The sequence below is a fragment of the Panthera leo genome, chromosome F2, assembly GCF_018350215.1.
Source record: "Panthera leo isolate Ple1 chromosome F2, P.leo_Ple1_pat1.1, whole genome shotgun sequence".
Lineage (NCBI taxonomy): Eukaryota > Metazoa > Chordata > Mammalia > Carnivora > Felidae > Panthera > Panthera leo.
The window spans coordinates 80657051-80678596 of record NC_056695.1 but is presented as its reverse complement, the minus strand read 5'-3'; the positions used below and the strand labels follow the sequence as shown (position 1 = coordinate 80678596).

The 21546-nt window shown below is 50.2% G+C and overlaps 1 protein-coding gene across 3 annotated transcripts in view; it reads left to right on the top strand.

The window, feature by feature from the left end:
- LOC122211017 (maestro heat-like repeat family member 5) overlaps window positions 1-21546 on the top strand; it is a 61654-nt gene that overhangs the window by 5406 nt on the left and 34702 nt on the right. For all 3 annotated transcript variants that reach the window (XM_042924074.1, XM_042924075.1, XM_042924076.1), the window contains 5 exons: window positions 5204-5382; window positions 6624-6769; window positions 7486-7614; window positions 12084-12243; window positions 13473-13525. In XM_042924074.1, the coding sequence (XP_042780008.1) occupies window positions 5204-5382; window positions 6624-6769; window positions 7486-7614; window positions 12084-12243; window positions 13473-13525 (667 nt within the window). The remainder of the gene's footprint in view (window positions 1-5203; window positions 5383-6623; window positions 6770-7485; window positions 7615-12083; window positions 12244-13472; window positions 13526-21546) is intronic.

The following is a 21546-nucleotide window of genomic DNA, read 5'->3' as shown; positions in this document are numbered from 1 at the left end:
TATTGGGTTGAGGAAGTTCCTTTAATTCCTATTTTCACTGGGAATGGATGTTGAATTTTCTCAAACGCTTTCTCTGCTTCTGTTGAGATGATAATATGGTTTTCTCCTTTTATCTACCAATATTGGGAGTTACATTGATTTTCAAATGTTCAACAAGCTTTGCATGCCCAGGATAAGGCCCACTTGGTCATGGTAGATGAATGAGTGTGTCCATATATTTTGGATTTTTACGTGAAGAAAGTTTGCAGGGCCTTTATTCGGTTTGGGTATCGGGATATTAAGGCTCACCTCACCTCACTGAATGAGCTAAGAATTATTCTCTCATCTTTAATTTTCTGAAAGAGTTTTAGAGTATTGGTATCATTTCTTCCCTAAATGCTTGGTAGAGTTTAAGAGTAAAGTCATCAGGCCTAAAGTTTTCCTGTGGGAAAACGTTCAACTACAAATTCATTGTTTATAATAGATGGGCTATTTTGGTTATTTAGTTCTTCTTGATTGAGCTTCGGCATTTGGTCCTCTTATGATGAAGGAATTCATCCATTTCATCTGGGTTGTCAAATTTATTGGCATGAAGTTGTTCATAATATTCCCTCATTGTCCTTTTAATGTCTGTAGGATCTTTAATGGTGTATCTATTCTTAATCTTGATATTAATAATTTGTGTCTTCTTTCTTTTTGCCCTAATAAAGCCTGCTGGAGGTTTATCAAATGTATTCACTCCTCTTTTCAAAGAGCCAGCTTTAGGTTTTACTGATTTTCTCTATTGCTTTTCTGTTTTCTACTTCATTGATTTTTGCTCTTTTATTATTTTCTTTCTTTGGGTTTAATCTTCCCTTTTTTTCCCTAGTTTTTTAGGTGGAAACTTAGGTCACTGATTTCAGACCCCTATTCTTCTCTAATACTATAAATTTTCATGATGTAAATTTCCCTCAAAGTACTGCTTTAGCTGCACCCCATGCATTTTTATATGTTGTGTTTTCACTTTCATTCAGTTCAAAGTAGTTTTTACTTTGTTTCAGTTTCTTCTTGACCTAAGCAGTATTTACAATTGTTACTTAGTTTCAAAATACTTGGGAATTTCCCATACATCTTTCTGCTATTGATTTCTAATTTAATTTTATTGTGGCCAAAGAGTATGCTTTGTTTGATCTGAATCCTTCTAAACTTATTGAGACTGTTTTATGGCCCAGAATATGATCTATCTGGGTAGGTGTTCCACATGCACTCGAAAAGAATACTTGTTCTTCTGCTTTCAGATGGAGAGTTTTGTAAATGCCAATTAGATCACATTAGCTAAGAGTATTGTCCAACTCTTTTATATCTTTAATGATTTTCTGTCTTCTTGCTCTATCAATTATTGACAGAGGGGTGGTGAAATCTTCAACTATGATTCTACTATCCTTCAACTATTTCTCCTTTCAGTTCTATCTCTTTTGCTTTATGTATTTTGAAGTTCTGTTATTAGGTGCATGAACAATTAAAATTGCCAAGTCATCTTGATGAACAACCCCTTTGTCATTATGAACTGATTCTTTTATTTTCTTTTTTTTTATTTGAGAGAGGGAGAGAGAGAGAGTGAGAGCGAGAGCGCATGTGCATGAGCAGGGCAGGGGCAGAGGGAGAGAGAGAATGTCAAGCAAGTTCCAAGCTCAGCATCCAGCCCAATGTAGGGCTGGATCCCATGACCTTAGAATCATGACCTGAGCTAAAATCAAGAGTTGGATGCTTAACCGACAGAGCCAGCCAGGTGCCCCTGAGGTGATTCTCTTTATCCATGGCTATATTATTATATACTTTAAAATATACTGTGTCTGATATTAATATAGCCACTCCAGTTTTATTCAGATTGTTATTAGTGTGGTTTCTCTTTTTCCATCCTTTATTTTTCATTGATTTGTGTCTATTATATTTCAAATGTATTTCTTATAGGCAGCATATACTTGGGTCTTGATTTTTTATTCAACTTGACAGTCTCCGCTATTTGATTTAGATATTTAAACCATTTGCATTTAATGTGATTATTGATATGATTTCACTTTAATCTACTGTCTTGCAATTTGTTTTTGCTTTGTTTCTTCTCTTCTTTGCTCTATTTTTCCTCTTCTGCCTTCATTTGCATTAACTGAGTATTTTTTATGATTCCATTCTATGTCTTTTGTTGGCTTATTACTACATATATTTTGGTTTACTCTCTCTTTGATTTTTTAGTGATTGCTTTCGTGCTTATAGTTTACAATTTTACAATATCTCAGTCTACCTTTAAGTGATAATGTGCCACTCAGCGTATAAGAATCTTACAACATTTTATTTCCATTTCCCTCTCCTGGCCTTTATGGTATTGTTGACATATATTTTACTTCTAAATTTGTTATAGGCCCCACAAGGCGTTATTATTTTTACTTTGAACTTGAACAATAAGAAAGAATATTTTATACTCACTTACATATTTACCCTTTCCACTTTTTTTTTTTTTTGGTCCATATTTCCATCTGGTATTATTTTCCTTCTGTCTGAAACACATCCTCAAACATTTCTTATGGCACAGGTCTGCTGGTTATAAATTCTTTCAGTTTTAGTGCATATGATAAAGGCTTGGTTTTACCATCCATTGTTAAAATGTTTTTCTCTGACTAGCTTGCCAGGTTTGTTTCTCTTAGTGCTTTGAAATGTTCCATATCTCCTGGCTTGCGTTGTTTCTGACTAGAACCACACTCTTGCTCGTATCTTTATACCTTTGCATATAATGCATGCTTTATATCTGGCTTTCTTTCTTAAGATTTTCTCTTAGCATTGGTTTTAGGCAATTATATTTCAATGCCATTTGGTATGGTTTTCTTTATGTTTGTTTCAGTTGAGGTTCATTGTGTTTTCTGGATCTGTGGGATTTTTAGTTTTTATTAATTTGGAAACTTCGGATATTATTTCTTCAAATATTGTTTTCTGTCTCCCTTTCTTCTCCTACGAGGACTCACGTTACACACGCACACCATGGCTTTTGAGGTTGTTCTACAACTCACTGAAGCTCTGTTCCATTTTTTCCAGTCTTTTTTTCTATTTCTGTTTCATTTTTAGATAGTTGCTGGTGCAGTGTCTTCAAGTTCACTACTCTTTGTTTTACTGTGTCTAATCTGCTATTAAACTCATCCAGTGTATTCTTAACCTCAAACGTTGTATTCTTCATCTTGCTTATGTTTTCCATATCTCTCCTTAGCATGCTTATGTTTTAATCTACCATGTTGAACATGTGTAATATTGTTACAATAACATTTGATGTCCTTGTCTACTAATTCTATCATTTGTGTCATTTCTGTGTTGCTTTTGGTAAGTTAATTTTTTTCTCCTACTTAGGGGTCATACTTTCTTGCTGCCATGCATGCCTGGTAGTTTTTTATTCAATGTCAGGCATTGTGAACTTTACCTTGTTGGGTGCTGGATATTTCTGTGCTTTTCAAATATTCCTGAGTTTTGTTCTAGAACACAATTCATTTAAAAACAATTTGGTCTCTTTGAGGCTTGCTTTTAAGCTTTGTTAGGCAGCACCAAAGCATTCTTGTCTAAGGATGATTGTTTTTTCCTTCATCACCAAGATAATACCACTCGGAGTACCCTGCCCAGTGCCGTATGAATTACGAAGTTTTCCACTGTGGCTGTTAAAAAAAAAAAGGAATTATTCTCAGCCTGTGTGAGTTCTGAGGAGTGTTTCCTCTGCTCCTGTTGGGTGGCCCTTTTCCCACATGCACTAACCAGCACTCAGAGGAGGACTTGGGGTGGGGGGGAGACTTCAAACCTCCAGTGCTCACTTTCTCTCACTGTGCAGTTGTCTCCTAGTACTCTTCCCTGCAAACACAAGCCACTTTGGCCTCCCCAAACTTCCACCTCCATTTTCTCCACTCGAGTGGCCCACGGAGCTTCCTGGGCTCCCTCATCCTGCAAATTAGAAACTTCCAGACAGCAAGTAATGACGATTTGGGGGCCGGCCCTGCAGATTTTCCACCTCTCTGGAATACTTATCTTGCACTTCTTGTTGCCTAATATCTGATATTAGTGGGTTTGTATATGTTTTTCCAATTTTTGAGTTGTTCAAGGCAGGAGGGGGAATCTGGTTTCTGTTGCTCTATCTTGAAGGGCAGTATGGGTGTCGTATTTACCATCTTCAGGACTTTGACCTTTTGCTGAGTGCAATGGGGAACCACAAGAGGGTTTTGAGCTACATGATCTGACATACGTTTCTCACATAGTAGAATAAATTAATGGGTACATGTTAAGAGATGAACCACCTTCTAATATATCATGAATGTACCCTTTGAATTTGTTGACAGTCTGTTGTCTTGCTCACCGCTACATCCTCAGTGGGTAGAAAGAACGTGACTTGCCTGTGGTCGGTATTTGGGAACCAGGAACTGAGAGTGAAAGAGAAATGGGATCCCAGAGCAGGTGGAGCAGAGACCCACTCCTGCCATGAGGGTCCAAGAGGAAGTCGTGAGACAAACAGCTTGGGCACCACCCCCAAAATGAAGGATACCTCCTTTTTTGGCCCTTCTGGCAATGAGTACAATCTGAGGGAATCCTGTCCCCACATTTGCAAAAGGAGAGAAGGGAAAAAGGAAGTAAGAAGGAACCAGCTTCAAGGGGTCGATGTCCTTCCTTGCCCATGCCACACGTTTTTTTCTCAGTATCTCTGTCATGCAAACATAATTGTTCTCAAGCACCAGGAGGTGGGGGGAGGTCTGGAGCACAGACGGTGTTGTAGTCCAGCACATCTTCATGGCTCCTGTTCCCACCTGCCCTGTAGCCCTTGGACCCCCACCAGAGACCCCCTCGGTGATATCTGGGTAGCCAGGACAGTCTTGTGTGTGACCCTGAGAAGACTGGCTCCCCAAGTCAGTGCAAGAGCTAGAGTTGGGGATGCCATACCCTGAGCCCTCCAGGTCCTGTCAGCCACATCTGTGCCACCAGCACTTGCTGGGAAGTCAGGCCTCTCCAGACCCACAGTAAGTGCTGCCTACTTAACAGCATCCCTGAGGCTTTCAGACCCTTTCCCTACTCCCAGGGTTTAGCCAATCCATTGAACAGAAGGTAGACACATGCAAGGATGTTGCCAAGCCTGATCCTGACCAACATGGCTCTCAGTGTCTACTGGGCTTGCATTCATGAATGCACATGAGGATGCCTACATACATCCTGGACCTCTTTTCCATTTCAGAACGTCCTCCCATGTCTCCAAATCCATGGAGTTGTCTCACCTGAAGGTACCTCAGGACACTTCCTGCAAAGACAGACAGGGATACCCAACCACCATCATGTTCTGCAAGTCACAGAGCAGCCAGGCTGCCGTGGGGCCCAAGGAGCACAACATGTTCATGGAAGAAGCCTACAGTGCGGGTGATCACCAGCCCTGGGACTCCACCAGGGCAGGAGATGGGGCGGTCAGGTTCCAGCAGACCCTATCATGTCCCTGCACCAAAAATGTTAGGGATGAGGGCCAGAGGGAATCCACCCACCTGGGGAACTTGGGGATGTCAAGGATCTTGTGGACATAGTGAGACCTTCAGGAGAGAGCTCTACACACCCTCCTTGGCCTCTTCATGCCTCCTCAAGCTCCATCCTAAGCCCAAAACTTCCCTCCCTCACACCTCACCTTCCATTTTTCTCCCACACCATTTCACACCTTAGGACCTCAGCTTAGGCCTGATCCTTTCACAAGAATGCTTCTCCCTTCATTCAAAGGGTAACATGACTTCATCGTTCTAGGCAAAGTTAAATTGCCACCTCCTCCAAGTGGCCAGTCCTGAATGTCCCTCCATCTTTTTGCGGATGTATTATCCTTGCCCTCTCTGTGTGCCCAGGGCCTTTTATACAACTACAGAACCAGAGTCCACTGATATTGAGTAGGGTTCCCATGGGCTGGGGGCTCCTTCAGAACTGAGCTGGGTCCTGACTCCTCTTTGAGCCCACACACACAGTCCTATGACCACACAGAGTGAACAACATTGAATGTTGAATGACAACATGGAAGGTGAGGGAGTTAAAGGATGAATAGATGGAGGGGTGGAGGGGTGGAGGGGTGGGTGGGTGGGTGGGTGGATGGGTGATGGGTGGATGGATAAACTTATGAATGGATTAGTGGATAGACAAGTGGATAGATGAATTTGTGATCAGATGGGTGATGGATGGATAGATGGATATATTTACTAATGCATGGACTGGTAGGTGAGTGTAAAGATGGACAGACAGGTGGATGAATTGATGGACAAATAGGCATATGGATGAATGTGTGGGTGGATGGAGAGATGAATTGATGGACAGGTAGATGATAGATGAATGAATAAGTGGATGGATGAAAAAGTGGTTGAATCAATGAATGGATGGAAATATGTACAGGTGTATAAGGGTGTGAAAACCTGCCTGTCTTCCTGCTTCTTATCCTATCTCAAACTCCAGGAGGACTCTTTGGACAGTCAAGAGGCCCAGGAATTCCCAATATATTCAGTTCTTCAGTCTTCATTTTCAAGGCACTCTTTCCCATTCCCAGCCCTACCACTTCCCTGCCTATGTATTCCAGCTAGCACAGTGTAACCTCCCCACAGCCTATCCACCCTCACACCTTTTTCCATCTCCTTTAGCCGTTTGCTTCAAGATGCTCCAGGACCTGAATGGTTCAGACCCTCGAGGCCTGAAGTACATCATTAAGAAGATCAAGAACATGGCTCACGAGGCCCCCAACCTGGTGCTGGAAACTATCCATGACTACTTTGTGAACAACCCAGAGGTAGGAGCTGCTTGAGCCATTGGAGGGAATGCATGGAAGCAGAGGGAGGGCTGGACCCCAAGGCAGGTTCAAATCTTGGCTCTTTGGTACAGCTGCTTGATTTGGGGCAAGTCAGTCTCCTCATATCTCTAATGGCTTGAGCAGGGAGGGAAGAAGGTGGACCATGTGTTGACCACCCTCAGAATAGTCTCATGATGTAGATATTATGACCCCCATAGATGAGGAAACAGGCTTAGGAAAGGAAAGTGATTTGCCTAAAGTCACAGAGAAATTAAGTAGCAGGGATGGTTGAATGGATGGATGGTTGGCTGGCTGGATGGGTGGATGGATAGATGGATGGATGGGTGGGTTTGTAGTCGGCAGATAGATGGATGGGTAATTAGGGGGAAGATCTGATTGAGTTTTAACAAATGAGTGAATGAATGAATGAATGAACAGACTTTAGAGGTGGAATGCTTTTAAAATCCCATAACTGTTCTTGAGATAGAGACAAACTTTTATTTGTCTGTCTCTGCAGAACCTCGTTCGAGGCCTGCCTATAGTGTGTGTTCACTAAATACTTATCAGATGAATGGCCAAGTGCATCCACTGTGACCCTCTCCCTTTGGCCTCCTCAGCCCCCTCGGCACCCCCACACCCAGGCTTTCCCTGGTGGCCACTCCCTGTGTGACCGGACCCCACCTGTCTCTGAGCCTCTGCCCACTCTGCCCCCACAGATGTCCTGCCGGCACAAGTTCTGGCTGCTCCAGGCCCTGGAGGCAGCCATCGAAGCCAGCAACTCCCTGGAGGAGGCCTGGGAGAAGACGTTCATGAAGCTGGCCTTGGAGAACATGACTAAGTCCACGGTGGGCCTCCCTTGCCAGCAGATAGGCCACTTCTGGGAATGCAAGCTGCTGTCCCCAGCCCCCAAATAATAATGGAGATGTCCCGGCCTGTGGTTGACTAAGTGATTTCTATCCATTTTCATTTTCTTAACACCAGTCCCTTCAGAGGGACAAACTCAGGCACCCATTTTACAGTTGAGAAAAGTGAGATTTGGAGAGCTCATGGCCTGAGTCTAAGGGCCCATAAGTGGAAGAACCAAATGTCAGCTGCCCCTTAGCACCCCTTCCTGGCAGCCCCCACCCTGGGGTGGGCTCTGGGACCACCCCTCCACCACCGGTTTCACGATTCCCATGGCTGCCCACCCCCCCACCAACCTCTGGGAGGCCTCCCGCAAGGAGGCCTACCCGTACTCCAGGCGTAACACAGCCTCCACGACCACCTCCTGAGTCTTGCCTGGTGGACACTTCCGGGTTTGGTTCTGAACCGCGCCTACCCCAGGATGTTGCCCAGGGACCTGGCCCAGGCCTGCCCACCGCCTCGGCTGGCTTCGACTCCAGAGACTTGAGGGCCGGTGGCTCTCAGACAGACCAGCCCAGGGTTGCCCACAGTGGACTAGTCAGCAAATTAGTGACTAGTCACCAAGGCCCATCACCACGTTCCAAGCCTCGGCACTCCACGGGGTGGGAAAAGGTATAATTTAACACTCCCACCAGGTATTTATGACCCCCGTTTACGGAAGGAGGGACCGAGGCTCAGGCAGTAATATGAGATGGTAAATGGCCATCTCCGTGCTCCCAACAAAGAAGTCTTCCTTCCTGGTGTGGGCAGCAGACAGAGGCAGGGAACGAAGTTCAAAGCCACTGTATTCTCTTCCCAAAAGAATTTTAATTCTAAATTTGGACTCTAAATTCTTTATTAAATTTTTTCAATGTTTATTTATTTTTGAGAGAGAAACAGAGAGACAGAGTGCAAGCGGGGGAGGGGCAGAGAGCGAGGGAGACACAGAATCTGAAACAGGCTCCAGGCTCTGAGCTGTCGGCACAGAGCCCCACGCGGGGCTCAAACTCACGGACCGCGAGATCATGACCTGAGCCGAAGCCGGATGCTTAACCCACTGAGCCCAGGGGTCCCTGTGATTTCTTTTTAACCTGAGTCGTCGTGTGAAGTGTGTTACCTGTGTATAGTTTACAAACCAGTAATAATAGAGCGGGGGAGGCAGCGGTGACCCAGGCTTTGGGACACACAGGGCCCACCGGTGTCTGGGTGGTAGCCTGACCCAGCCTCCCTGGGGGTGGACAAGAGCGCCTCTGAGGCAGGTCCGCGGCAGGGCCCTTCGGCACTTCCTGCTTCTACACACACAGCGGCCCACCGCCAGCTCTCCAGCGCGGGCCAGTGCGGGCCCCCCTGTAGGTGCCAGGACGTGGTCCAGGACTCACAGAGGAGCACAGGCACATCATCCCCTGGGTCCCGGCCGGCCGAGCGCGTCTGGGCGTCCAAAGCCCAGTCTGGGACCCCCGCAGCCCATCCCCACCGGGGACGGTGTCTCCGGTCCCCCAAGCCTTCCTCCTTCCTGGCTTGATCTCTTGCTTTGGGACACACATCCACCGGCAGCTTCTTGAGAAAGTGTGCGTTTGGGAAGTGCAGTGTCGAGACCACGCGTTTCTGGAAATCTCTCCCTTCTGTTTCGCCCCGGACTCTGCATTGGAGACCGAGGACAGAAACATCTGAAATGAAGTCAGGAAGGCCAGGGTAGAACCAGTGGCCACCAGGGAGGTTGGTCTGACGCACGTGCTCACCTGGATCAGCTTGGACTTCAGGCCACGTTGACCACAAACGGCCACACCGTGTTGCGTTTTTCCCAGAATGAGGCTGATGCTGCTGAGCTCCGACCTGGCGACCGGCACAGCGACCTATCCTGTGTAGACCAACGTTATTTTTCCTATACCAATCATACTTCTTTCAAAACAGCTTCTGCGGGGTTTTCCTACACCAATCATACTTCTTCCAAAACTCCTGCGGGGTTTGGCCTCGTAAGCTCTTTCTTCCAGCTCCAGGCACATCTCGGTTTCCTCCTGAATCTGTGTCTCCCGGATTGGAATTCCTAAAGGCCCCAAATAAACTGCTGGTTTGCTCTGACGCTCAGTTCCTTCCTGCTCGACAAGGTCATTGTCATGCTGGCAGTGGTGCCCTGTGGTCCCCCCACTGCCTCTGGTGCAACCGTAGAGACTCCAAAGTCATTGCGGACATGAGACCTTTACCCGCACGCAGCCTTCTGCAGAGTCCTCCGTGCGTCTGCCGGCCCCGCGGTTCCCCGAGGTGCGCCTGGCTCTGGGTCTCTCCGTGGCCACTGTGCGCTCTGGCCCCGCCCCCCACGGTCTGGCTGGCTGTTTGGGACCTTTGCTTCTGGAAAAGTTCTCACTTATTTCACTGACAGTATCGTCTGTCCCCCGCGTTGCTCTGCCCCAAGGCTTCAGGGACGCACAGGTGCGGGGTGCTCAGTCCTCCCTAATACTTTCTTCTGGTGTCTCCTCCACCAGCTCTCTGTCCTCCGTTCGGCTCTCTGAGGACGCGCTGTCTTCCAGACCTTCTGTGGAGTCCCCAGCTCTGCCCCGTGCCTTCAACTGTCCCACGATCTTGATTTTGGGCCCAGAATGTTCACTTTCATATCATGCTGTTTTATTGTGGATACAATACCTGCTTTGATCTCTCGGGATATTAAAGAGACAGCTTTGCTGGAAGTTTTCATCTCTCCGTTTGGCCTGTGTTTCCTCCCGGTAGCAGTTTTCCGGGTTTCGTCGGGTGTGTGGGGATGGTAATCATCTCCAGCGTGGCTGTCTGCCCGTGGTTAGCGGTGATAGGGAGCTCTGAATGCACCGGCGGGTGCCAGGATTTGGGGTCCACTGTAGAGTCACCAGGGAGCCCACGGCTGCCCACCACCCGTGCCAGAACCTCTGTGGCTTTCGTCCTGGGCTGCCCAGATTTCCCAGAGAAGACTCCAGCACCGTGCCCGGCCCGGAGGTGTGAGGCCCAGGGGCAGCGCTGGGGCCCTGGCCTCCCGTCCCAGACCTGCGCCTGCCCCCTCTGGAGACCGAGCCTCTGGAGACAAACTCCTCTGGGTGTGCAGCGGGCACAGCATCTGGGCGCCTGACGCCTTCTTGAATCGCTGCACCCTCCCCCGGCACCCTGGTCGCAGAGGTCTGGTACACGTGCCCTGCGGAGTCCCCCCCACCCATGGGCAGACCTGGCCAGGTGACACTGGGCTTGCCCGATGCTGCCTACTGCTCACCGATTACTGTCATTCATTTGCTCTCCAGCTTCCAGAATGTGGCTGCTGTTGAACTTCTTAGAGCATCTCCTTGGGGCGGGGGGGGTTGCCTGGGTGTCTCAGTTGGTTAAGCTTCTGACTCTAGATTTCGGCTCAAGTCACGAGCTCATAGTTCATGGGCTCGAGCCCCGCGTCGGGCTCTGGGCTGACGGCCTAGAGCCTGCTTGGGATTCTGTGTCTCTGCCCCTCCCCCACTAGACCTCATGCAATCTCTCTCTCTCTCTCAAAACAAATAAGTAAACTTTAAAAAAACTCCTAAGTGTGGCCTAGTCAAGGTGTTTTTTTGAAAGGGCAAAAGCAGTTTCAATCCACCCTCTTAATGAGAAGCCCTCATACCCACACTTTGAGTAAATTATAAACGACAGAATGATCTCACATGATGATTGAAACAGCATCGCAGGGCACACAGGGAGGGACCCGAGACCTCTTAGCTTTTAGACGCCACCAGACGCAGGGCAGACCCCTGGCCCCCACCCGGCGGTGGTCCTGTGACAGCACCTCCCGTCTCACACCGGCAGCCGTGGACAGCACCTGATGGTTCCCACTAAACCTCGGAGAAAAGAGGAACCCAGATTAGAGCAGCATCAAAAGACATACCAAAATTTTGTTGAGAAAGGCCCCAGGTGTGGTGACACAGAGCGAGCTCCCCTGTGCCCGAGGCCACCGCCCCACTAGCTGGTGGTAAGTAGGCAGGACTGCCAGCTGGGCCTCTTCCCCGAGCAGCTGACCCTGAGCCCTCAGGCCCGAGAGGCAGAAACCGTGGCTCTGAATTCACCCGGATGGGTCATCAAAGGAGGTGACATTGTCCGGAGGGGACAGTTGACTGGAGCCTGCAGGACCCACGTCCCACATGGGGGCCTCGGGGCCTGCTCTAAAAAGAACTAGATCTGGATGGACGAGGTGGGCGGGAGCGGTGCTCCAGGCTCAGAAGCAGGAAGCACAGCGGGCTTCTGGAACTATCCCAGGACCAGGGGTGCTGAGGGTCCCGGGAAGCTCAGCCCCGGGACAGAAGCTCAGCTGGCGTATGCTGGGCCACCTTGGTCTGTTTTCTATCCAAAATGTGGGCTGACCACAGCGGCCCTGCCGACCGAACCAGACCTCATGCATGAAAAGCCAAAGCTTTGTCCAAGTGCCCACTCCTCCTTCTTGCCCCCCGCCCTCCAGGAGCTGGAAGAGGTGTACCAGGACGCGGCCAGCAACGTGCTGCTGGCCATCTGTAGGCACTCGTGGCAGGTGGTGGCCCAGCACCTGGAGACCGAGGTCCTGACAGGCGTCTTCCCGCACCGCAGCCGGCTCTACGTGATGGGCATCCTGACCTCTAACGGTATGTCCTGCCCTAGAGGCCTGAGGCACCCCCCAGCCTCGCCTTGGCCACCTTCTGCCCCCAGGCCCCGAGGGTGGCATCATAGAGAAGGATCCAGAAGGGGGTTTGGCAACACAGTTGACCTGCGGGGCACACGTAGGGCCAGGCATCGGCTGCACAACGTGTCTGTGCCAGAGGAACGGGATGTGGCCCCAGCCCCCCCCCCACAGCCCCCTCCCCATGGCCAGCCAGGGCCGCATCAAGGCCCCCAGGAAAGGAGACCACCAGCCCGCCAGCTGGTCCCCATTGGCCCGTGGTCCTGCTGTCAGCATTTCTACAATGGCCTGGACAGAAGCAGGACAGGGCAAGGAGGCTCCAGGAGGTGGCCCAGGATGGGCGTGAGGCCAGCACTGCCATAGGGTCCTGGTCCTCTGTCACCACAACAGGCGGGTGCCCCTGCTCACTAGCAGAAGAGGAACCAAGCTCACAGAGGCAGTGTGGTGGGCCTGAAGGCCCGGAACAGCATGTCACAGGCCTGTGATGTCCAGGTCCCAGGGCTTCAACAGCAGCCACTGGCTCTGAGTTGTGGGGAGGGTCGCCCTGGACAGTGGGGTCTCTGAGGACCCTGGGGGAGGCCCTATAGGGAAGGGTCTTGCCAGGAGAGAGTTTAGCATAATGCAAAGCAACCAACTGAGCACCTGCCCTGTGCCAGGCTCCCTGCCCTCAGGAGCTCACAGCCCCCGGAGGGAGGCAAACACCAGCTGTCACTGAGGCACACTCGTCCACTCACAGTGTGAGCGGAATATGCTGCTGCCCTGAGACCCCCAGGCCACCCCCAAGGCAGCCCTCCCTCCGAGGTTGAATTTCCAAAGTTCCATAAAAGCTTTCCATTCTCACAACGCACCCCTCTCCGGGCTTTATTTTCCCACCCTTGAGGGGATTCTGGCACATTCCAAATGGCCACGCCTGGAGGGAACCCTCCATTCACCATTGGTGAGCCGGGGGCCCCAAGAGGCAACAAGGCCGACCTGAGGACACAAGGCCAGGGTGGCAGGGCCACAAGTCCAGCCCAGCTCTCCAGACCCTGCACCCAGTTCACCGCCCTCCACGAAGCCAGGACAAGCAGAGGCAGGACAATGTCACCCTGGCTCAGTCCAGTATCTGAGGGATGGGGGAGAAGGAGCCCGAGATCCAGCCCCAGCGTGGGCGTCAGATGTGACCTCCAGCGACGTGGCCCTTCTCTCCCACAGAGTCAATCTTCCAGAAGGGACAGAAGGCATGCTGGGAAAAGCAGCTGGCCCAGGTAGGGGGGAGCCCGGCCACTGGGGCCTTCTGAGGGACGCTGGGGGCAACAGGGGAGCAGGGCACCTGCTCTCCCTGGGAGGTGGGTGGGGGGTAGGGAGGAGTCCCACTGTCACAGATGAGCAAACAGGCTTAGAGGGGACTACAGGATGTAATGCACAGTGCCCGGTACGCGGGCCGCCCTTGTTCAGTGTAGTTAATAGTTTCCGTCAGTGGTAACAGTAGCAGCTAATGATTAATAGAGAAGTAAGACAGAAAATCACTAAGGATAGAGAAGCCTTGAACGACATAATTAACCAAATTGATCTAATTGACATTTCTTTCAAACATAAATAGAACATTCACCAAGATAGCTCGTTCGCTGGGCCCTATATCAAGTTTCGATAAATTTAAAAGGACTGAAATAAAACAGAGTACATTCTCTGACCAGAATGTAAATCAGAGATCAATAGCAAAGATGTATCTGGAAAAAAATCCCAAATATTTGGAAAGGAGACAACACATTTCTAAGGAACCCATGGGTCAGAGAAGAAGTCACAAGAGAAAGTAGGAAAGATTTTGAACGCAATGATCATAAAACACAACGTGTGAAAATTTGTGGGGTTCAACAGAAAGCAACCTCAGAAGGAAATTCGTGTTTTTAATGCCTATGTAAGAAAAGAAAGGTATAAAGTCTATTATCTAAAAAGCTATCGGGGTGCCTGGGTGGCTCAGTAGTTTAGGCGTCCGACTCTTGATTTCGGCTCACATCATGATCTCGCCGTTTATGAAATCAAGCCCCATCGTAGGGCCCTGCGCTGATGGCGTGGAGCCTGCTTGGGATTCTCTCTCTCCCTCTCTCTCTCTCTGCCCCTCTCCAGCTGTGTGCACTCTCTCTCTCTCAAAATAAGTACACTGAAAAAAATTAATGAATGAAAATGAAAATGAAAACTAAAAAGCTATCCAAAAAAAGGACCAATGAGATCTAAAGTAAGGAGAAGGAAAGAAATAATAAAATCTGGAGTACAAGTCAAAGAAATTTCTTAAAGGGACGCAAAGAAAACCCATTTGTTTGCACAACATCCCCAAACATGGACGACCCTGTAGGCGCACCGGCTGCGAGCATGAGAATTACCAGTTTGTCCTTCCGGTAACTGGCCCACTCGGATGATGGCCCAGAGTGGGTGGATTTAGCTTGGGGGAGGCTCCCCCTCCTGAGCAGCTCACCGGCCAGGAACAGCATTTCCAGCTTGAAAATGGCCTTTTCTGAGAGATGGATACAGAAGCTGTGGTTCGTATACACAACGGAATACTACTTGGCCATGAGAAAGAAGGAAATCTTGCCATTTGCAACAACGTGGATGGACCTGGAAGGTATTATGCTGAGTGAAATAAGTCAGGCAGAGAAAGACAGGTACCATAGGTTTTCACTCATTTGTGGAACTTGAGAAACTGAACAGAAGACCATGGGGGAGGGAAAGGGAAAAAAGAAAAAGTTACAGAAAGGGAGGGAGGCAAACCATAAGAGCCTCTGGGATACTGAGAACAAACTGAGGGTTGATGGGGGGGGGGGGGGATGGGAAAGTGGGGGATGGGCAGGGAGGAGGGCACCTGTTGGGATGAGCACTGGGTGTTGTATGTACGTGATGAATCATGGGAATCTACCCCCAAAACCAACTGTACATACTGCATGTTAGCCAACTTGACAATAAATTATATTTAAAAAAAAAAAAAAGAGGGGCGCCTGGGTGGCTCAGTCGGTTCAGCGTCTGACTTTGGCTCAGGTCATGATCTCGCGGTTTGTGGGTTCGAGCCCCGCGTCGGGCTGTGTGCTGACAGCTCAGAGCCTGGAGCCTGCTTTGGATTCTGTGTCTCCCTCTCTCTCTGCCTCTCTCTCTCTCTCTCTCTCAGAAATAAATAAACATTAAAAAAATTTTTTTTAAAGAAAGAAAACATCCCGCAACATGGCGGGATGAACAGCGGTCTGCAAATGAGCGTCATGTCCTGGCATTCGATCTGCTCAGGCTTCTACTCACTTGCCCCAGCGAGAGGCTGTGGGCCGTCGGGGAGGCAGGAGCGCCTGAACCAGGCTGCAAGCAACAGGCCGGTGCTCCCCACCACGTTGTGTGTGAGCATCCCCGGGACTTGGTTGTCTCTTTCTGGCACAAACCGGGGAGAGGTTTGAATAGTTCTATGGGCCTGAGGCAGGTCATTCCTGGGGGGGAGGGGGGGCTGTTAAAGTCCTCTAAAGCCTGTTCGTGTTTACCACCCCCCCCCACAAGGAACAGGTCCGGGGACTGAATTTTAGTAAGTTCGGAGAGTGGGAAAGCCAATGGAGAAACATTAGGAGCCCACGGTCTGTGACAGGCAGCCGGGCCTCGACATACACAAGGCTGTGGCTTCGTCCTGTGCCTACAGGAAATGCTCTGATCAGTTTCATCCTTTCTGGGGACAGCTGGGTTCCGTCAGCGCCTGGATCATGACCTAGGTCAGGAGCCGCGTCTAGAGAGCGTTGCGATTTCCCTCTAGGGGCTTTATGTCCCTCAAGCAAATACATGGAACCCTTCACGAACATCTGGTTGGGAGCTGAGCACGGCAAGGCGTTCTCTCCTCTTTGTAGAGGCTCCATTTCCCAGGGACCTGGGGGTGAATCGCTCTCCACGGGGCCCTCGGGGGAAATAAGAAGGGGCCTCACGGAACTGTCCAGGTATGTTGTTGACTGACATCGGCTGCCGGGGTCCACAGCGATGCCGGAGAAGCTGAGCCAAATCCACCATTTTGAATAGCGAACCCCTGTGAGTCCGCTGTCCGGGTTTGGAACAACTGGGAAACGGGGAACTGTCTCGTTAGCGGCCCTCAATGCTGGACACATCACCACTGTGTCCATTAGGTTTCTGGGCGGGCGGGCAAGATCTCCTGTCCCAGGGCTGGGGCGGGACGATCAGCCCCTGGGCGACCAGGGGTCCCTGCCGTCCGTGCGAGGCCTTGTACAGCCTCGGGTTTCATGGGGGTTGAGGCAATTTGGGAAGAAGTGTAGTTATGTCTGTTGGAATCTTTTTTTTTTTTTTAACATTTATGTGTTTTTTGAGAGACAGAGAAAGAGCAGGAGCAGGGGAGGGGCAGAGAGGGAGGGAGACACAGAACCCGAAGCAGGCTCCAGGCTCCGAGCCGTCAGCACAGAGCCCTACGCGGGGCTCGAACCCACAGACCGTGAGATCGTGACCTGAGCCGAAGCCGGACGCCCAGTCGGACGCCTAACCGACTGAGCCACCCAGGCATCCCATGTCTGTTTGGATCTTGACAGACTCTGTCCTTTTTCACTCTCCCAGTGTCAGCCTGAGAGGCGGCCCACAGGCTTGCAGGCACCTCAGTTAAATTAAGGGACTTTTGTTGTAGTTTGTCCTCTTGTATGTCAAGGACAGACTGTAAAGAACATAAAAGGTTCGGGTGGGTCGGGAAATTCCAAGGCGACGTCTCCAGCAGAGGCAAAACGTGTGAGCTGGCCCTTTGCATTTAGAAAGGAGGTCTCGGTGGACAGGTTGTCAGGGCCTGGGTCACACAACAAAAGAGAGCGTTTTCCAGGGAAAGGCCCCTGGCTGAGACAGAAACTCCCTCTAAACTGGATCAGATGCCCTCACTATGGAAACCTTCCTCCGAGGGATTTGCTGTCCTGGGGGAACGGGGTTTAAGGAGAGACTGTAGCTCTCGCACATCCCCGAATTTGGCAAGGCTTCCCACTAATTTAATTCTAGGCTCTCTCTCGGCTGCTGGAGGGGGTTGCTGAGATCAGAGAACCCTGCCATCCCCGTCGGCCCTGGGAGGCCCACGGGGGGCCCCGGCTCGGGGTTGGGCACGGGGACCCGAGAGGTGGTGTGGGCGAGTCCCGTGGGGCCTGCGGGGACAGCGGAGACGTCAATCCCTGGGGCAGCGCCTCGGGGTGCCCGGGAGGCCCAGGTGCCGCTCCAGGCCCCTGACCTTGAGGCCACTGCAGCCCTCAGGCCAACAGCTTGGCGGACCTTTGTTTACGGTAAAGTCCCCAGCTCCGGTCGTGAGTTCAGTCAGGCAGGGGGCCTCCCGTCCCATTTTCTGCCTTTTTATCAACGCTCTAATCTCAGGAGATAATCCACCTACAAATGGAAAAGCTGGAACACGCTGGGTGCCCTCCGTTATTGTCTGGAACCCAGGATGCTGTAGGAAGATCCCTTCCAGACAGACTTCAGAATCTGCCACAGATCGGTCTTTCGTTTGCACGTTTGAGTAACAGACCAGTGAGTGCGGCCGGGAGGGCTCTGGGCACCGCTTGGGAGCGGTCGTCGCTTCTTTTGTGGCCCATGAGGGGACCATGTCGAAGACTGAGGCTCTGAAATAGCATCCTCGGATGACACCCTCCTGCCTCTGTTTCCCCTTCCGGGCCCCCCGGGCCCACCAGCAGGTGCACACGCTGACGCGGACCTGGCAGCCTGGGTCATAGCCCGTGGTAAGGACTCTAAATTCTTCAGAAAACTTCTGGGGACCCTCTCTGGGCTTAGAAGTTTCTTTAACTATTGCCCTTAGTTTGGCCTTTGACCAAAGAGGAAAAGACTCTGAGAGAGACTCCTGGACCTCCAGGGGTTTTATTTCAAAAGGTAACTGTGTCTGCAGGGTCCACAAAGCATGAGGACTCGGGTCAGGGAGGAAGGAGCCAGCAGGAGGGGTCGCGTCAGGCTCCCTGCCTTTTGTTTTGGGCACCTGTCTTTCATTTGTCATTAGCTTTCTGTAATGAACCTTTGCATGGAGCTTTTCTGGAATCGTGAAGCCTTTCGGAAGCTTCTGCATCATAATTAAACTAAGTATTCCATTCTGTTCGTGTCATCTTGGGCAACCTTGTTTCCAAGTCCACTTCTGAAATAAACAATCCTAATTTGAACATTCTCCGTAATGGCCATTGGAATTTTAGATTGTTTTTACTAAGATTTTGCCGTTTTTGGAGATATTTATAGCTCTGGGACCGTAGTTCTTAGACATAAAATAAGCAGGTATGACAGAAGATGGCACACTTGAGTTTTCGGGGCTTAAGGAGCTTTTTTTTTTTTTAGCTAAGCCTTTGGGGTTTCTCAGAGCCAAGTAATACCCAAGAGGGATGTGCTGCTAGGTTGGGGACTGTGCATGTTTTACTGTGCATGTTTTCATTGTACGGAAATTGTCTTGAGGTTGGCAGGTGACCTAGAGTCAACCTAACCCGTTCTGTGACCAACTTGTCCTAACACCATGGCGGGCGCTCTACCAGTTTTTAAGGATCCGACCAGACCCCCCAATTTTTGTGGCTCTTTGGGTCCCAAGGTCCCCATTAGCAATAGCCTTTATCTATAAAACAAGACACACAACAGGGCACCTAGGGGGCTCAGTTGGTTAAGCCTCTGACTTCGGTTCAGGCCATGATCTCGCGGTTCGTGAGTTCGAGCCCCACATCGGGCTCTGTGCTGACAGCTCAGAGCCTGGAGCCTGCTTCGGATTCTGTGCCTCCGTCTCTCTCTGCCCTTCTCCCACTCGCACTCTGTCTGTCCGTCTCTCTCTCTCTCAAAATAAACACTGAAAAATTTTTTAAAAAATAAAAAAGCAAGACACACAACATGTGCAGATTAACACAACAGCAGATTCCCAACCCGGAACAGGGGACGAGGGAACGCACTGATCCAGCAGACCCCAAAAGTGAGGTCAGGGGACAGGACTGGGCTTTCAGATGAAAGGGAAGTGTAGCTAGGACATCAGTGAGACCGGAGCTCGCCGCAGAGGGCAGAGCTCAGGGCCCGTGTGGACCGGCCCACGACCCTGGAGATCCTCTACCCCAAACAGCTGCAGACCGGAGACAGCAGTGCTCTGCGCCAGGCAGAGCAGGACCCCCAGCAAAGACCTAAAGTCCGTAGGTAAGCGTCCACCTGAAAATCAAGTGAAAGACACCACAGAGGAGAAACAGAACGATAGAAACACGGCGGAGAGGAGTGAACTTCTGACACGTGAGGCAGACACGTGCTGAGAACACCAGATGCACAGAAGTACGAGGTACGCACTGCGCGATTCCCGTCCTATGAAACTCCAGAAGAGGCAAAAACAATCTACGGTGATAGAAATCAAAGCAGTTTTGTAGTGATGGAGATTGACTAGGAAGGACCGTGAGCGAGCTCCCCGGGGGGGCGGAATGTGTTCTCGCTCTTGGTGGGCTGACAGGAGCACGGGTCGGCACATCTGTCAGAGTTCGTTGTGCCGCTCGGGAAAGATCTATGCCTCACACTGTGAGTTAAGCCCCCCTCGGCAAACATACTTAAAACCCAGACTTATCGATGGCCAACAGACACGTGAAAAGATGCTCGACATCACGCATCGTCAGGGAAATACAAATCGAAGCCGCAATGAGATACCGCCTCACACCTGTCAGAATGGCCAGACTCAAAAAAAAACAGAAATACCACATGCTGGCGAGGACACGGAGCCGAGGGGGTCCTCGCGCCCTGTTGGTGGGAATGCAAACTGGCGCGGCCGCTGTGGAAAGCAGCCCCGAGGGTCCTCAAAAAAAACAAAACTAAAAGTACCAGATGATCCAGTATTTATCCAAAGGGAAAAGACACTAACCTGAAAATACCTGCACGGCTACATTCGCTGCGGCGTTATTTACAACGGGCAAGATACGAAAGCAGCCCCAGTGCTCGTCCACAGAAGAATGGATAAAGAAGGGGTCTCTATACACAGCGGAGTACTACTCAGCCATGAAAAAGAATGGGGTCCTGCCATTGACAACAACACGGAGGGACCTAGAGAGTATTGTGCTGCGGGAAGGAAGTCAGACAGAGAAAGACAAATACTCTATGATTTCACTCCTATGTGGCATCTAAGAAAACAAACCAAGTGAACAAGGAAACAACAACCAAACCAGACTCCTAAATGCACACAACCACCAAGAGGTCTGCTGGTGGCCGGAGGAGGGGGGGTGGGGGGCGGGGAAAATAGCCAAAGGGGACGTAGAGGTGCAAACCTCCAGTTATAAAATGAGCAAGGCACGGGGATGAGAAGTACAGCAGAGGGAAATCCATTTCAGGCCATTTCAGGGCCCCCCGCCCCGCCTCGCCCCACCCTGCCCTACCCTACGCCACCCAGCATCGCCGGAGAGGGCGCTAAAGGTCCCACCTGCAGGGGGCGCTCTCGGCGGGCTTGCATCTAGCCACGCGACAGAATGTGCCTTGTGCTCCAACCAAGGCACCTATGAGTGCTCCTCTAGGATAAATTCCTAGAAAGGGAGTCCCTTGGGGAAATGTACACACGTTTTAAATTTTAATTGATGCCTGCCAAAGGCTTTACCAAAAAAAAAAAAAATAGAGATCCCTCACCTGCCCACCGAAGGACACTTCCTTGCTGACATCCAGCAAGTTTATTTTTTGCCAATCTCATATCATCTTAATTTCCGTTCCTCAGATATTAGCAAGGTTGAGGTGATAGCCTGTCACGTGTGTGTGCTTTCACTATTTCTAAGCGGACCGTTGCCTTTTTCTTACTAGCTTATGAAGTGCTCGTTATCATCGATATTAACCCTTGGCAAGAGGTTGTAGGAAACAAAAACACAAGGCAACACAATTTACTGCATCTTTCAACCGAATTTATGGTGGTTTTGCTGAACAAACTTCGGAAAACGTTTACCTTCACATCCATCAGTTGTTTTTTCTATAAAGATTTGGGGGCTTGGGATCATATCTAGAAGGGGTACCCCCGCCCCAAAGGACCTGGGGATCAAAATCTCGGACTTGAACTGTGGGATCTGGGAACACCGAAATAAAGAAATCTTGTAGTCGTCATATGTTAGAGCAAAACTTCTAGGACTTTATATTTAGAAGCCACACTCCTTCGTTTCTCTGATCCCACATTCACTCAAAACAATTTTACTGGAGCATCGACTACGTGCCAGGCACAGTTCCAGGTGCCGGGAGACGGCCTGGCACCCACACTCCGGCCGGGCGGCCTTCACCTGACGCTCACTGAGCATCTGTGACATCTGGGCCCCTGCCCGGTGCCGGGGAC